The sequence below is a fragment of the Gossypium raimondii genome, chromosome 11, assembly GCF_025698545.1.
Source record: "Gossypium raimondii isolate GPD5lz chromosome 11, ASM2569854v1, whole genome shotgun sequence".
Classification (NCBI taxonomy): Eukaryota; Viridiplantae; Streptophyta; class Magnoliopsida; order Malvales; family Malvaceae; genus Gossypium; species Gossypium raimondii.
This window is the reverse complement of record NC_068575.1, coordinates 11,367,194-11,384,605: the sequence shown is the minus strand read 5'-3', so window position 1 is coordinate 11,384,605 and position 17,412 is coordinate 11,367,194. Positions and strand designations below refer to the sequence as shown.

Below are 17,412 nucleotides of genomic sequence, written 5' to 3'. Positions count from 1 at the left end.
ATATTAGGATTTTAAAAGGAATAAAATATCTATGTTTATGTATATAGAAAATAGGTATATCGATATATAGTTTAAAATGAAATAATATATTATATATGTATATATATGTATAAAGAATACATAATGAAGATTAAAATGGTAATACACAATCAATTTTAAAACAAACATATAGTAAATCCAAAATCGTAATACAGATTTATAAAATAATAATAATAATAATACATAAATAATAATAAAATGTAATGAAACTACATATTAATGTATGATAATAATACAAAACTTAGAGTAATAATACAAATAATAATATACATATACCGATAATAATTATTTATATATAAAATAATATACACATACATAGGTAAATAAACGCATAAACTAATACAAATTATAATACTAATAATTATAACAGCAGTAGCATTGACAATAATAATAAAAATAATATTAATAAATAAAAATAATGATAATAGCAAGGATTATTTCGAAAATAAAACAAAATTTCAGAGGCGTCTTTGAAATAAGTATGACAGCGACCGAATTGAAAATCGTTGAATACCAAAGGGACTAATGGTGCAATTAAACGCATAAACCTAGGCACTCAAACCCAATCATTGAAAACGATGCCGTTTAATCTTAAATCTAACTGAAATTGGAACCAAATATGAAGTAACAATTAAAAAATGAAGAAAAACCGAATTGAAATGAAAACAGATGCCAAGGGGCTTGTTGCGCAATTAAACCATCAAAGGAAAACACGCGGGTCTCTTGTGGGTCGGGTCACGCGTGGGTTGTTGGGTAATACGACACCGTTTTGGGAGCCACTGGTTCGGGCCCCAAACGGTACCGTTTAGCCCCTGCAAGAATCGACTAAAAAAACCTAATTAGGTTAATCGACTTCTAAAGAAACAGAAAAAAAAGAAGAAAAAACTTTATGCTTCCTCTCTCCCTTCGCGCCGTTCTCAGGCCAAGACTATCCCTAACCTCCTCCGGTAGCCACGAAACCGATGAGAACGATGACGGGGTCACCGAGGTAAGTACTTCCTTTCCCTTTTATATATATATATATATATATATATATATATATATATATATATATATATGCTTATATATATATGTTTAATAGCAAAACAGAAGAAGAGAAAAGCAATCGGAAAAGAAAAAGGAACCCAATCGAGAAAAGGAAAAAAGAAAAAACCTTTCTTCTCTATTGATTTCGTGTATTTTTTGATACAATATGCGTCTATGTGCTCATTGTCTTTTTTGTGCATGAGTCCCCCACTTTTACAGTGTTTGAATGGCTTTCTATAGCCAAAGAAAACGACAGAATAAAATAAAAAATCTCGCATTATTTTCTGTATTTCCCCGCTATTCTTCGTTGTTTGTCGCCTTTATGCATTGCAGGTGTAATGGGCATAAACGCATTTGAGGCTCGCTTGAGGTTGATTGCGGCTTGATGACTTGCTGGAGCGACGGCTGAGGCGTGTGAAGGCATGGCGCGGCTCGGTGCAGCGCATGAGGCCAGCGTGGAACGGCTCGGAGGTGTGGTGGTGCAGGCGCGAAAGGGGCTCAACCTGCCTGCGGTGCAAATTGTTCCAGAAACCCTAGGGTTTTTGGATGTTTCAAACAAATGGGCCACTAGGGTTTGGGCCTATTGTATTGGGTCAGGGTTTAGGCTAGTATTTGGGTTTATGCTGGGTCTTAAGACTTTGGGTTTCTAAATGGACTGTTTTGGGACTATTTTTTATTTGATTTTATTTTATTGATGGCCCAGATAAATTAGGCCTATTACACTTGTTATTATATTTTTTCATAATTCAAATTGATCTCTAAATTAATTTATTTAAGAATCAAATTATTAAACTAATTATATATTAATATAATATTATGTTGAATTCTTATCGGTTTATTGTCTATATATTATTGTATTAATGTATTTTTATTTTATAAGTTATTTTAAAAATTGAAATGTGTTTTAAAAAAATATTTTACTATATTTTTATAGGACACTTGTTACTTGTAGAGTTTACTCTACTATTTTACAAATATTTTTCTTTTATTATTTATTACTATTTGGTTTAAAACTAATATTTGTTAAAGCAGTATTTATTAAATTTAAAAAACTTAAAATGTAAATAAATATTAGAGACAAGTCATTATATAAGATATTAATATCAATAAGTTCATGCATATACGATTTATTAAAATTAAAAGAAAAGGAATAACTTGAACTAAAAAACGAACTTGTTGCTAACTGCATGCGATGACCCAACACAGACTAAAATAAAAATCAGAATTTAAAATTTTATTTCACTTTTATAAATAGAAATGCATATGATAATACAAAATAAAATCTAATATACAAAATAAATTTGATGACCATTTTACTAATAAAGGCCCATTTCCAACTTTATTTACGGAAATTGGTCAATTTTTTCATTATTTACTGGAAATGGCCGAAAAATGCAAAACGCGTCCACGTAGGAGCGTATTTGGGTGAAATTCAGCAAATCGCGTCTCTGGGGGAGAGATTTTTCCATGTCAGCACAAAACGCGCTGACGTGGACGCGATTTGCTTACGTGGCAAAATCGCTCCCCCAGGGACGTGTTTTAGCCCGTGTTTTCCTAGGGTTAGGGTTTTTTGCATGTTTAGTCCCTAGGGCTTTTTGGTTTAGGGTTTAGGGTTAGGATTTTGTTAAAATAATTTAGGTTTAGGGTTTAGGGAATAAATCAAGATTTAGAGTTTTTTTTAAAAAATAATTAAATTAGGTTTTAGGGGTTTTAAATAAAATTAATTAAACTAGGGTTTAGAGTTTTTAAGAAAATTAATTAAATTATGGTTTAGTTTTAAAAAAAAATAATTTTGTGTTTAGATTTAGGATTTAGGAAAAATTAATTTGACAATAAGGATTTTGTTTTTTTTTCTACAATGGTTCCTGAAAAAATAATTTTGAGAAGACGATTTTGAAAAGATAATGTAAAAAACGCTTCAAGTAGGATGCACTGTCAGCAAAATTATTAAAAAAAGCTCCCACGTGGACACTCTTTTTCTACAGTAGTTCCTGAAAAAATAATTTTGAGAAGACGGTTTTAAACAAATAGTGTCAAAAAGGCTCCAAGCAAGATGTATTGTCAGCAAAAATACTGAAAAAAGCTCCCACTTGAGCGCTTTTTTTCTGCAGTAGCTCTTGTTTGGCCTTAGGATATAAATGAGCCAAATTTCATTCTCAGGTTACAGAAGTTACAGCAAGAAAAATTAGAGAGGCTAAGCAGAATAGAAATTGAAGATGAGTGAACGTATTAGTGCTGTTATTTACTATGATAGTGAAGTCCGTGACATCGAGAACGGCGTTGTTTTTTTATCAAAGAACACAACGCGACTAGTTTTTAACCAGAACATAGATTTTATAGAACTTCGTAAAAGAATTAGGCGTAAAATCTTCAGAACGACACCAATGAGAGTTTCGTCTATTAAGTATAGGTTTTGTGCTTCAGTTGATCCCGTGACATATGACTTATTTGATATCGACCAACCAATGTACATGTCTCTGTCCATGCCTCTACATTGGATGGAATCGATTCAGTCTTGTTGTCGAAACCATTTTTTTTTGTGAAAACGGGGTAGACTTTAATTTTGAGAACGAAAACGAACATGGGAGTCGCCACCAATCTTTTTTGATGAGGTGTGATCGGGTCACCTCGTAAGACGGTTGTTTTTAATAAGCAGTTTAGATTTATTAAAACAATGCTTTTTGCCTGAGAAATTCAGAAAAATAGGTTCGGGAGTCGGTTACATACAAGGAAGGATTAGCACCCCTGTAACGCCCAAAAATTGGTACCTAGTTGATTAATTAGTGTCTTAGTGTTGAAGATTGGAAACTTTGAAAAGTTTTTAAAAATATGATCTTTAAAAAAAACTCGATAACATGGATTGAAATTTAAGATTCTCTTGTTCTGAAGGAATATCACATCCAGCACGTTAGGACACGATACTTTAAACCGTCGAAACCAAGATCACTTTATGATTTCAAAAAAACCATACTTTGTAGTTTTAAGAGGATATTTGGCTATTTGGTCAAACGAGAAATCGAAACCCAGCACGTTAGGGCACGCTTTCTCGAATTTCCAAATGCAAAATATTGCCTTTATTATTTTTTCAGAGAAATCCTCATATCGAGAAAACAACATGTCATATCCAATGCGTTAGGACACAACGTATCGAATTCCCGATACGAGAATACATGCTGAAAATTTGCTTATTTAAAAGATATTTAGCTATCTAGGGCTTAAAAAAAAGGGTTTATGCCCAGTAAATTAGGACACGATCTTTTCTTAATTCCTGAGATCGTTTAAAACTTAAGTTTGAAAAGATTCGTGTATTTAGATTTATTGTGAAAATCGAAACCCAGTAAGTTAGGGTACGACCTTCTCAAATCTAAACACGAGGTTTTGCTTATTTTAAAGTCGTGATTTATATTTTAAATAAAGTAATAAAACACAATGTTAATATGGGTAGCAAGACAATAATAAATACGACGTTGTAAACATAACGCGAGCAACCACAACAAAATGATAAATAAATAAATAAAAGATGACAAAACAATTATACATGAAATAATAAACAACTAGGGCTAAAACATTTCATAAAAATAATGATGAACACATAAATAAATAAATATAAGATAAAACAGTAATAACAATACGAAAATAAATAAAATTTTAAAAGTAAAAATCTATGTATGTATATTTATATAACAAAGTTTAAAATAAAAGAAAAGATATAAATAAGTAAATAATAATATTAATATTAATAGTAGAATAACAAATTCTATAAAGTTTTAAAAAGAAAATATATATATATATATAAATAATTATATAATAATAATATATAATAAGAAAAATATATTTAAAATTTAAATAAGTAAATGTAAATATAATATAGTAATAGTAATACTTTGAAGGTATAAAAGGACATAATAAATAATAAATAATAAATAATATAATAAGATAATAAGATAATTATATACACAAAGAAAAATGCATATATATATATATAATAAAAATAAAGCTAAAAATAATACAAAACTAATTAATATATTAATACAATAGTAGCGAATAAATAAAATAAAAATAAAAATAAAAATAAAAATAAATAATAATAGCAAATTTATTAATTTTAATAAGAAAATAACCAAAATAGCAAAAAAAGGCTAAATTGAATTAAAAACAAAATTCAGGGTCAAATTGCAAATAAATTAAAGGGAAGGGACTATAGCAAAATGCGCTGAAGGAGCAAGAGACTTCCAGGGAAATATTCCCTAGTCCTAAAACGCAGCGCTTCAGCGGGGATTAAAATGAAATCAGCATAAAATTTAAGGGCCAAAATGAAATAAACAAAAGGGTCAGATTGCACTGAACTATAAAAGTGGAGGGGCTGAACGCGCAAATAGCCCATCCAGGCGCAACACGCGGATCCTGACCGCATTCGGGCAGGTCTCAGATCGGGTCCTGGGTTTTATGCCAAACGGCACCGTTTTGGCCATGGATGCTAAGGTCCAAAACGACGCCATTTTTAAACCTTATAAATACTAAAAAATCAACAAAAAAAAATTTCATCCATTCTATTTCAAAAAAAAAAAAAACCAGAGGAGCTCCCTCGGCCTCCCTTCCTAAGTCCGGCTGATGGCCGCCGTGGCTCCACCATAGGCGGTGGTCGGAGCCACCAAAAAATCGGGTTTTTAACCCCGTTTTCAAAGCGGATCTGAAGGCCAAACCTTTCTAGTCCAGAAAATTAAAAAGAAAAGAATCTCCAGCGATATGGTTGGGCGTTCAGGTGAGTCTTTTCTTCCCTTTTTTGTTCTTATTATTTGTATGTAAAAAAAAATAAAAATAGAACAATAAGAGAATCAAACAAGATAATTAAAAACGAAAGTAAAAAAAAAATACAATCTGTTTTCTTTTTTTATTTATTTATTTTTTTGTGTTCGTGAAAGGGGGGAAGAAGATTACAAGGGTGAGATTTAGCTTTTATAGCCGATCTACACAACTTTTAATTTCTATTTTTTTGTCTTTTTGCTATTTGTTTCTTCTGTTGTTGCGTGTTTATTGCTCTTTGCAGGTGTCAGACACGTGTGGAGGAGGCCTGGTGCGCATGCGGCGGTGGCAGCAAGGACGCTAGTGATAGGCGACCAGCAGCGGTAGGGTTTGGGGGAGGCAACTAGGTTTTGCTGAAAATTTTTAGTTTGTTGGGCTAGGGTTTGGTTGGATTTGGGCCATGTTGGGCTTTGGGCTAATGCTGTAATTGGGTCAGTCTATTTATTTTTTATTTGTAATTGGGTTTGAGCCTCCGGGCAAAAATGGGTCTTTACACTTGTCAATCGTGCAGGTAAAACTGAACTAATACTAGTTTTGGACAGGTTGTAGTAACTATGGTGTCTCAGTCCATTAGTAAATTAGCTAAAGATCATGACAGGGTTGTTATTTGATCTCATTGTTTATGGTGTGAATTCCCAACAGAAATTCTAGTAAGCCGTTACTCTTACTAATTTAAATAAGCTTCCCAACCATCCTTCCGTAGCTTCTCAGCTTTTGTCAAGACATAGTCCCTTGTGTCTTCTTGATACTGATTCATTCTAAGGATAAGTGCAACACAAAACACGAATTAAAATCAAAATTCACAACGTTTCAATTTCAAACACATCCATCTTTTATTTATAAAAAGAGAGATGGGAACTTACCTCGCCAATAGATCAGCATCACCAACTCCCAACATCCTTATTGCCAGCAATCCTGCGTTTGTAGCGTTGTTTACTGCAACCGTTGCAACAGGAACACCCTTTGCCATTTGCATCATTAAAATGAATATAAACATCGAGCATTTGGGAATGCAATGTCATGTACAAGTTCAAGTCTTACCTGCACGGTTGACAAGAGTGAATTGATTCCGTCCAATGTAGAGGCACGGACAAGGACATGCATATCGGTTGGTCGATATCAAATAAGTCATATGTCACGGGATCAACCGAAGCACAAAATTGATACTTAATAGACGAAAATCTCATTGGCGTCATTCCGAAGATTTTACGCCTAATTCTTCTACGAAGTTCTATCAGATCTATGTTCTGGTTAAAAACAGTCGCGTTGTGTTCTTCGATAAAAAAATAACGCCGTTCTCGGTGTCACGGACCTCACCATCATAGTAAGTAATAGCACTAATACGTTCACTCATCTTCAATTTCTATTCTGCTTAGCCTCTGTAATTTTTCTTATTGTAACTTATACAACCTGAGAATGAAATTTAACTCATTTATAGCCTAAGGCCAAACAGGAACTACTGCAGAAAAAAAGCGTTCACGTGGGAGCTTTTTTCATCAATTTTGCTGATAATGCATCCTGCTTGAAGAGTTTTTGACACCATTTGTTCAGAACCGTCTTCTCAAAATTATTTTTTCAAGAACTACAGTAGAAAAAGAGCATCCACGTGGGAGCTTTTTTCAGTAATTTTGTTGACAGTGCATCTTGCTTGAAGCGTTTTTGACACTATTTATTCAGAACCGTCTTCTCAAAATTATTTTTTAAGGAACTATTGTAGAAAAAGAGTGTCCACGTGGGAGCTTTTTTCAGTAATTTTGCTGACAGTGTATCCTGCTTGAAACGTTTTTGACATTATCTTTTCAGAACCGTATTCTCAAAATTATTTTTCAGGAACTGTAAAAACAATAAAATCCTTATTGTCAATATAATTTCCCTAAATCCTAAACCTAAACACAAAATTATTTTTAAAAAAACTAAACCATAATTTAATTACTTTTTTTAAAAAACTCTAAACCCTAATTTAATTAATTTTATTTTAAACCCCTAAAACCTAATTTAATTAATTTTTAAAAAAACTCTAACCCCTGATTTATTCCCTAAACCTACCTTAAACCCGAAACCTAAATTATTTTAATAAAACCCTAAAAACTCTAGACTAAAAAATCCTAGGGACTAAACATGCAAAAAGCCCTAACCCTAGAAAAACATGGGCTAAAACGCGTCCCTGGGGGAGCGATTTTGTCATGTCAGCAAAGCGCGTCCACGACAGTGCGTTTTGTGCTGACGTGGCAAAATCACTCCCCAGGGATGTGATTTGCTGAAATATCACCCAAAAACGCTCCTACGTAGACGTGTTTTGTATTTTTTGACCCTTTCCGGTAAATAATGAAAAAATTGACCCATTTCCGTAAATAAAATTGAAAATGAGCCATCGGTAAAATAGTCAAATTTGATGCATAACGAAAATATAATTATACAAATATTATTACAAGATATAAAATTAAAATTAAACTAAAATAATCAATCTTGCATAACTAAATTAAATTTTTATTAATTAATTAGAAAAAGAAGTGAAAATATAAAATCAAACCGAAAGGAAGGACAGGTTGGGGAAGGGAAGGAAAGTGGTAGCGCTGTTCTTATTTGGAGCCAAAACTCGCTCTGTTTCTCATCAAAATTTCTTGAGGAAGTGACAGAAAATTAGAAAATAATAAATATTAATGCTCCTACAAACCTCAATGGCTGTGTTTTCGAGCTCCACCTCTGAACCAGTTTCTTCTTTCAAGCCATCTCAGTTTCTTTCCCGGCCACCACCATCTCTCTCACTTCGCTTCTTCTCCGTCTCCATCGCCAACGATAACTGCAACCGCAACCATCGCCTCCGGCACTCTTCTTCTTCTTCTTCCTTGAAACTCTACAATCCCATCTTCGCTTGCCGCGCCTCTCGTGACTCTCACGAGACCGACTCCTCTCGCAGGTTTTATATTCTTCGGGCAATTAATTTATTACCCTTTTTCTTGCTTTTATATGTTTCAACGAAAACGAAAGAATATAAAATTTGGGTCTTTTTTGTTATCCTGAATTATTTACGTTCAAATGGTTTTTTTTTTCTTTTTTGTAGGAAGGATGATGATTCTCCAGTTCATGGTCTATCCGAAAAGATAGTTGGTGTATTAGGAGGAGGGCAATTGGGTCGTATGTTATGCCAAGCAGCTTCCAAGATGGCCATTAAAGTTATGGTTTTGGACCCTTCAGAGAATTGCCCGGCCAGTGCCCTTGCTTATGATCACATGGTTAGGAGCTTTGATGACAGTGCTACTGTTGAAGAATTTGCTAGAAGGTCCAATTTTGATACTTAACTTGTTTCCTTTATTTGTTTTAAATGAAGTATTTATGTTCATTATCTGTTTCTTGGTAGTTAGATGTGGAGTTTTGACGGTTGAAATTGAACATGTGGATGTTGCCACTCTAGAGAAGCTTGAACAACAAGGAATTGATTGTGAACCTAAAGCTTCTACCATTCGAATTATCCAAGTAAATTCCCTAGGCTTGTTTACTTGCGAGCGGTACTAATGCCTGTAATAAATTGCATCAGTTTTCTTTTACTGTTGATACCTGAATGGATGTTAAGCATAATGTACTTTTTACGACGAGTTATCAAGCTGGATTTACTATTTTACAGGATAAATATCTCCAGAAAGTTCATTTTTCTCGGCATGGCATCCCACTTCCTGAGTTTATGGAGGTTGCCTTCTGTTTTTTATTTTATAGGGGTTTATTCTATTGTATTGAAATTCTTTAAAACTTATATTGATATATTGGTCTCTCTGTATTGATAAAAACAGATTAATAATCTAGAAGAAACCAAGAGAGCAGGTGAACTATACGGCTATCCTCTTATGATTAAGAGCAAGAGATTAGCTTATGATGGGCGAGGAAATGCTGTTGCAAAGAGTGAAGGAGAGCTTTCTTCGGCCATAGATGGTAAGGGAGATGCTATTAGAAAGGAGATTTTTGTAGCATTTCATCATTTTCTTAATTCATAATGACTTACCTTAATTTTTTAAGGCATAGAATTTCTCTAAATATTTGTCAAAGACTAAAATGTTGGTTGTGGGTATCATTCTAAATCTACAATTTGTATAAATGTTGACTATATCAATATTACAGAAGAACATGTCTAATTTGATGTAGATGTTCATATGGTGATTGTCACTTGGGACTGGAGAAGTTGTCTTGTATTCTTTCCTTTTCTTTATTAGTATCTAATTTTGCCTATGACTAGTTCCTTGTTCTTCTTGACTTTGAAATTTCTCATAAACTCCATTTTTGTAACTTAGATACTGAACATTTACTTTTCCAGTTTAAAGAATTTTCATTTTTGTTGCAGTTCTTGGTGGATTTGGTCGTGGCCTGTACGTTGAGAAATGGGCTCCTTTCATAAAGGTGGATGTCTAGAATGTACTGTTGACTTTTTTACTATGCATTTTTTTCCTCTTTATTTATTTATACTTGATAACTTCATGCTCACTGTATTGATGGGGTATTTTCCGAACTGCCTCATCATGATACAGATAATTACTATTTGTTTATAGACATACTTCTGAATTGTACTGACATTGCTTTTAGGAGTTGGCTGTTACCGTGGCAAGAGGAAGAGATAACTCTATCCTGAGCTATCCAGTTGTTGAAACTATTCACAAGTAAGACATTCACGTTCCTTACTAGAATTCCATTTATTGTAAATTAGAATTATGTGATAATATTTACATATGACTTGCGAGGAGCTCTGTAAATCTACTATGACTGTAAATTTTGTTGGGGATAAGGTCCGGCAAAGGAAGAAAACAGAGAGCACAGAACAATGAAGCAAGATGCAAGAAATATTTTTACTTGCTCACAAATGTGCAGCAAGGGAGCTTATGGCTGATAGCTCATTTTGCTCATTCATTCAACTAGAAAAAACAATACATTTATAGCCAAATACATCACCAAATACTACCAACTACCACTAATCATACCTTGAAACAAGTAAAACTTAACTTGCACACAAGCTGATTATGTCAATCAACGCCTAAAAACATCAAAACAATACCAACTTAGTTCATTTTCAACTAAGTAGCTTAACAAAGTAACTAAACAACCTTGCTGTTACAGCAAGCATACGTGCTGCAGCATGTTTACAAGCCGCATGCACTTAACCAAAAATATAACAGCAGCATGGTTGGTCAATTTTCAACAAATTTGTGGGCTCTTATAGGGAAAACATATGTCACATTGTTAAGGCACCTGCTGACGTGCCATGGAGGATCAGAAAACTTGCAAATGATGTTGCATATAAAGCTATAAGTTCATTAGAAGGTGCTGGTGTCTTTGCAGTGGAGTTGTTTTTGACGAGGGATGGTCAGGTGTACATCTGCTATCTTTATGAGTTTTTTATTCCACTCCTAGATGGCCAGCAATAATTCAGCAATTCCGCCTTTGACTGACCTATTCTTTGTTTCTATTAGATTCTACTAAATGAAGTAGCTCCAAGACCTCATAATAGTGGTCATCACACTATTGAGTCCTGCTATACATCACAGTTTGAACAGCATTTGCGGGCTGTTGTTGGTCTTCCTCTCGGTGATCCATCCATGAAAACTCCAGCTGCTATCATGTACAATCTACTGGGTGAGGATGAAGTAGGTTCCTTCTCTTCCTTTTCCGTAACTTCCTCACCTTTCTGCTTTTATGTTTCTTATCATAAATTAAAATAACTTTATACATGAGTATAATGTACCGAAATTTTCTGTTTTCCTTGTGCTTGTGGGCAGTGAATTAGTTTGTTAGATTTGAGTTACACTAAAAATTGTATGGTTTCAGGGGGAGCCAGGTTTCAAAGTGGCTCATCAACTTATAGCAAGGGCACTGGAGATTCCAGGAGCTACTGCTCATTGGTATGATAAGCCAGGTTAGGTCTGCTTTAAGTTTCCTCAGGCTTATCCATCTCGCTGTCCTATTTTTTTTCATTTTTTTTCTCTCATACACATGTTCTTATTAATTGGCTGTCATGATGTTTTTACCAGAAATGCGAAGGCAAAGGAAGATGGGTCATATAACTCTTGTTGGCCCTTCTGTTGGTGTTTTAGAAGCACGGCTGAAATCAATGCTGAGGGAAGAAGGTTATGAAAATCCGAATGAAGGTCAGTTGACCTAGAGTTGATGCTTGAACTTCAATTTTGTTGTCAGTTTGTTTTTTTGTTAGACTTACTGAATGCAAATTTATTTAAAGGTTGAATTAGAACTATGCAGACATAACTGAAATTGAACCACGTGGAGAATTGAAACTGCCGTTGGTTGGCTTTACTGACATTTTGGATCCTTTTTGTTGCTAAATGCAGTTGCACCACGTGTTGGGATTGTAATGGGTTCGGATTCAGATCTTCCAGTTATGAAGGATGCAGCTAGAATCTTAAATATGTTTGGTGTGTCTACTGAGGTTGCATTTATTTTTTAGCTTAGAATTTTTGTTTACAAATGATGCAAATCCACTTTGACTCCATTGATTAATTTATTTGCAGGTTCGGATAGTCTCAGCACACCGGACCCCTGACCTGATGTACTCTTATGCCTCCTCTGCTCGGGAGCGAGGCATTCAGGTTATCATTGCTGGTGCTGGTGGTGCAGCTCACTTACCAGGCTAGTTGTATATAAAACTATTGTTTAACATCATTCTCTAACATGCATTAGTTATGTTAGTGACACTGATGAGGCCTGTTTTGAATTATAGGTATGGTAGCTTCACTTACACCTTTACCTGTTATCGGTGTCCCTGTCCGTGCCTCTACATTGGACGGAATCGATTCACTCTTGTCAATCGTGCAGGTAAGACTTGAACTTGTACATGACATTGCATTCCCAAATGCTCGATGTTTATACTCATTTTAATGGTGCAGATGCCAAGGGGTGTTCCTGTTGCAACGGTTGCAGTAAACAACGCTACAAACGCTGGATTGCTGGCAGTAAGGATGTTGGGAATTGGTGATGCTGATCTATTGGCGAGGTAAATTCCCATCTCTCTTTATATAAATAAAAGATGGATGTGTTTGAAATTGAAACGTTGTGAATTCTAATTTTGATTCGTGTTTTGCGTCGCACTTATCCTTAGAATGAATCAGTATCAAGAAGACACAAGGGACTATGTCTTGACAAAAGCTGAGAAGCTACGGAAGGATGGTTGGGAAGCTTATTTAAATCAGTAACAGTAACGGCTTACTAGAATTTCTGCTGGGAATTCACACCATAAACAATGAGATCAAATAACAACCCTGTCATGATCTTTAGCTAATTTACTAATGGACTGAGACACCATAGCTACTACAACCTGTCCAAAACTGGCATTGGTTCAGATGGAAAATAACAACAATGCAAGGGAAGAATTGAATGGGAAGAACAGGTGAAAGGGGCAACGCACAAACCTTTTTTTGCTGTAAGATCACTCTTTTCTTGTCTCTCATTTTGAGTTTAATAACTTGATTTCATCTATATTTTTGTTGAAGTGCAGCAACTTATTATTTGTTAATGAGATTTATTTCATGTTCAAGACTCTGGTTTGTACTGATTTATGAACTGCATTTTGAAGCAATAAAAAAAAGGATGATTTTCTGCAAAAGTAACATGCAAATTTATGTCTCATGTTCAAAAGCTGAAAACTGCTAACTGGAATATATGCTTCCAAGTTCCAATGGTGTTTCCTTTAATGGGTGTTTTTAGAGAAATTATTTTTATTATCTCTGCTAGTCAAAAAAAAAAAAAAAACAAAAAAACAGAAGAAGATATTCCAAATATTTAAAAAAAAAAAAGGCGTCACATTCTAATAAAAAGTGTTTGTACGCATGTCACTGGCTCACTGCTGGCCAGGGCTATCGTTTCATAAAAAAATAATTTAAATTAATCTGATTAATCAGTGCTCATTTTTCAAGTATTAAAAGAAAGTCCTTTCATATTATTATTATTATTATTATTCGAGCTTTTAGCATAATCTATAGTCTAATATCTAATTCTAATATAGAAATATCTCATTAATATTATTATAATCGATTCTTGTTTTTCTCATATTTTTACATTATTTTTAAATAAAATATTTAGAAATTACAAAGATCAAATAATAATGTCTTTGATTGAGTCGGTAAATTATTTTTAAAATTTAGCATATATGTTATTATTATTACTTTCCAACCTTACATTTTATTATTATCTGTTCTAATCATATGATTTTTTGAACGCATACAAGTGTATTATTTAAAAGTTGATTGAGTTGATGTTACCCATTTCAAACTCAATTATGAAATTATTGAAAACATATTCATTTTATTAAATAACAAGCATTAATATGAGGACACTTTTATCATATGATAATTTATGTAAAATTTTAAAAATATAAATAATAAAATTAAACTTAAAACATTAAAATATTAAATATACCAACTTTACAATTTCAAATAAAATCTTTCTAAGCATCAAGTAAAGTTGATTGAGTTTAATCAACTCAAAATATGATTTAAATAATAAGAATGTTTTTAATTTTTTAAATAAGAAAAAGAACAAAATTCAAGTCTTTGGAGTTGAATCCTAAATGAGAGAGCATCAGTTACTTGAGGGAGAAGCATTAATATAAAAAAGTCAGATGAAATAGACTGATTCAACTTTGAAGTCACATATATGTATGGAGTATAGTGCTTGGCATTCAAGGTCCGTGTATTTGATTTAGACTTCCACCTTATTCTAAAGTCATTAAACCGCGGCTTTTTAAACGGTCAAAACACACATCTATTTCCCATTTCCCATTTCCCATTTCATGTATATAACATCTTTAACCCATCATTTTTCATATCATCAACACTTGAAACCTTTTGTGTTTTCCAATATGCCTTCGCTTAAACTTACTGTTACATTCCTTTTCTGCATTATTTTGTTATTCGCCTACCAACATGTTTCCGCCATAAGGCCTATCCCTCATGTTGAAGATCAACTGTTTGCTGCGATATTCAATAAAAATCTTATAATTCAAGTGCTTCAAAGGGGCACGGTGCCACCGTCTGGTGGAAACCCCTGCACTAATATACCCGGACGTAGCGGCGGTGGCTGCTAGGTGCCCGTCTTGCGCCTCCACGAAAACAGATCAAACAATAAAGTTTCATCAAATTTGTATACACAAGTAATTTATTTCTTGTAAATTGGTTTTTTTTTCCGGGGAGGAACCCATGGGAAATTATTGTACGATTCAATTAGTTGATAATTCTTTTTATTTATTTTACTATTATTCCAGTGTTAGTATGGGAAAAAAAACCATCGACCAATTTTTCGAATATAATAAGGGTATGACTACTGTTCAGGATTACGGTTTATCTTAATTTCTTTATCCAAATATACCATATTATAAATAAAATTACAATTTAAATTCATTCATATTTAAACTTTTACAATTACTAGTAAGTTTATATAATGGGGTTACTTAATTATGAATAGTTATAATTTGATCATTCAATTATTTGTATTTCATCATTTAAGTTATCTCTTTGTTAGCTTTCAATCATTAATTTGTTATTCCTCAATTGCACTGTCAGTCAATCAATTATCGATAAATTTTAATTGAGTCATTTAATTATGAAAATTTATAAAATAATTATTAATGTTACCAATTTAGTCAACTTCGTAAAGGGCTGATGGCATGGCACATCAACTTACAAGCTTTGAACTATTACTAAAATATACTTTTAAAATTTCTTTAATAAATCCAAAACAAATCTAAAAAATTCTTAAATAATTAAAAAATTATCGCCTAGTGAAAAGAAGGAAATGGCCGTGTGAAGTCATTAATCATGGACCCAAAGCATTTTCAAAAGAAAAAAACTTGTTAGAATTTTATGAAATTTTTAAAATTTTAATTAATCTGCACATAATTATAATTTAAAAATATTTTTATAATTTCAAAGAAAATATAAAATTTCATTTTAGAATTTTTGAAAATTTAGATTTTTTGGATTTACGTTAAAAATATTCTAAAAATACTAAATTGATATTTTAGTTACATATCGTGAATCAAATTAGCTATTAAACCTATGAGTTAATATGACATGTTATCATTCCGTTAATAATAATTTTGTAACTTTCATAGTTAGCTTATCAAAACAAAAACTTAATAATAATCGGAAACTTAACATTATAGCTTACCTAAACATATTTGAGGAATAATAACTTAATGACCCACGCCACATCCATTAGCAAGTTAACGAGGATGACTTAAATGATCAATTTTGAATATTTGAATGATCAAATTATAACTTTTCATAATTAAATGATCAAAATTTAAATTTACTAATAGTTAATGACCTTGAGTGAAATTTACCCTAAATCTTTTAGATAATTACATTTATTTTTTAAATTAAGAGTTTTTTAAACTTCATGAATTATTTATTTTATTATTTTCCACACATAATTATTTTATTGGGTTATCTAAATAATAAATTACATTTCATTAAAAATATTTCACGTATGAAATTCCACATCATCCCGTTAACTTTTTAACTAAACTTTTATCAAATCATTAAAAAGATAATTTGAAAAAAAGTTGATGGCCAAAAAGACTAAAAATTACAATTAGGACCATTTTAACAAAACATGTAAATATTAGTGACCAAATTTATCATTAAACATTAGATATATGGTTGTTCTTAAAATGGATTAAAATTAATCCACACTCATATTAACTATGTATTCAATACATCTACACTTTTATATTTTATATAAAATCAATAAATACATTGCCAAATGTAGGAAGACGTGGGTTTAAGTGTGTTGAAACGTATTATTCTACTATTTATGGGTTGGGAGGGACTATAGATAATTCTAGACATTGTGTCGAAAAGAGCAGATACGATCAGAACCTATAACGAAATTGTTAAAAAATATTAGGTAATTTTTATATAATTTAAAAATATGTATTTATTACGTGAGGAAATTAGTTGGGTAGTTTGACCCAATCAAAATCAACATCCACCTACCTAATATTTTGTCAAATACTAAAAGTCAGTTTTCGCAGCAAATGGTGTCTTAAGTTATTAAACGCTAATATTTTTACTTGAATAATCCCCGTCAAATTGCTCAAACAATGGAAAATCTTGACCAAACTTTTCTTCAACATTAATTCATGCCTATTGCTTTGGACCTTTTCAAAATTTCATCCAAACTAAAATTTTTAATGTAGGAATTAAATTTTTGTTATATTCTTAAATATATTATAGTTAGTCTACTTTATAATAACTACCGACATTTTATTAATAACCAAATTTATTATAAAATCAATTTTTTATATTTTATTTTAACTTTATATAATAACTTTTCATTTATAATAGTAATATTTATAAAATATGAAGTACACTCTATACTAGAGATGATAATGAAGCGGAGCGGAGCGGAGATGAATGTTGCTAAATCCACCATCGCCCCATAGTTGGGTACACTTTGCTCCACTATATACCCCGCTCCATTGTGTATGTATAATCTTGAAATCTACTACCATCTCCATGGATGTTGGATACATCCATCCCCACTCAACTTTGC

General features: G+C 32.4%; 1 protein-coding gene across 1 annotated transcript; it reads left to right on the top strand.

Moving 5' to 3' along the window:
* The first annotated feature begins 8,413 nt into the window (after positions 1 to 8,413).
* LOC105804662 (phosphoribosylaminoimidazole carboxylase, chloroplastic) lies at positions 8,414 to 13,462 on the top strand. The gene is made up of 16 exons (XM_012637360.2): positions 8,414 to 8,785; positions 8,930 to 9,148; positions 9,231 to 9,342; positions 9,491 to 9,553; positions 9,654 to 9,792; positions 10,199 to 10,254; positions 10,438 to 10,511; positions 11,069 to 11,216; positions 11,319 to 11,492; positions 11,674 to 11,761; positions 11,877 to 11,993; positions 12,192 to 12,289; positions 12,372 to 12,489; positions 12,581 to 12,675; positions 12,747 to 12,853; positions 12,959 to 13,462. The coding sequence occupies exons 1-16, from the start codon at positions 8,529 to 8,531 to the stop codon at positions 13,050 to 13,052; spliced, it is 1,959 nt and encodes a 652-aa protein (XP_012492814.1). The 5' UTR covers positions 8,414 to 8,528; the 3' UTR covers positions 13,053 to 13,462.
* Positions 13,463 to 17,412: the final 3,950 nt, after the last annotated feature.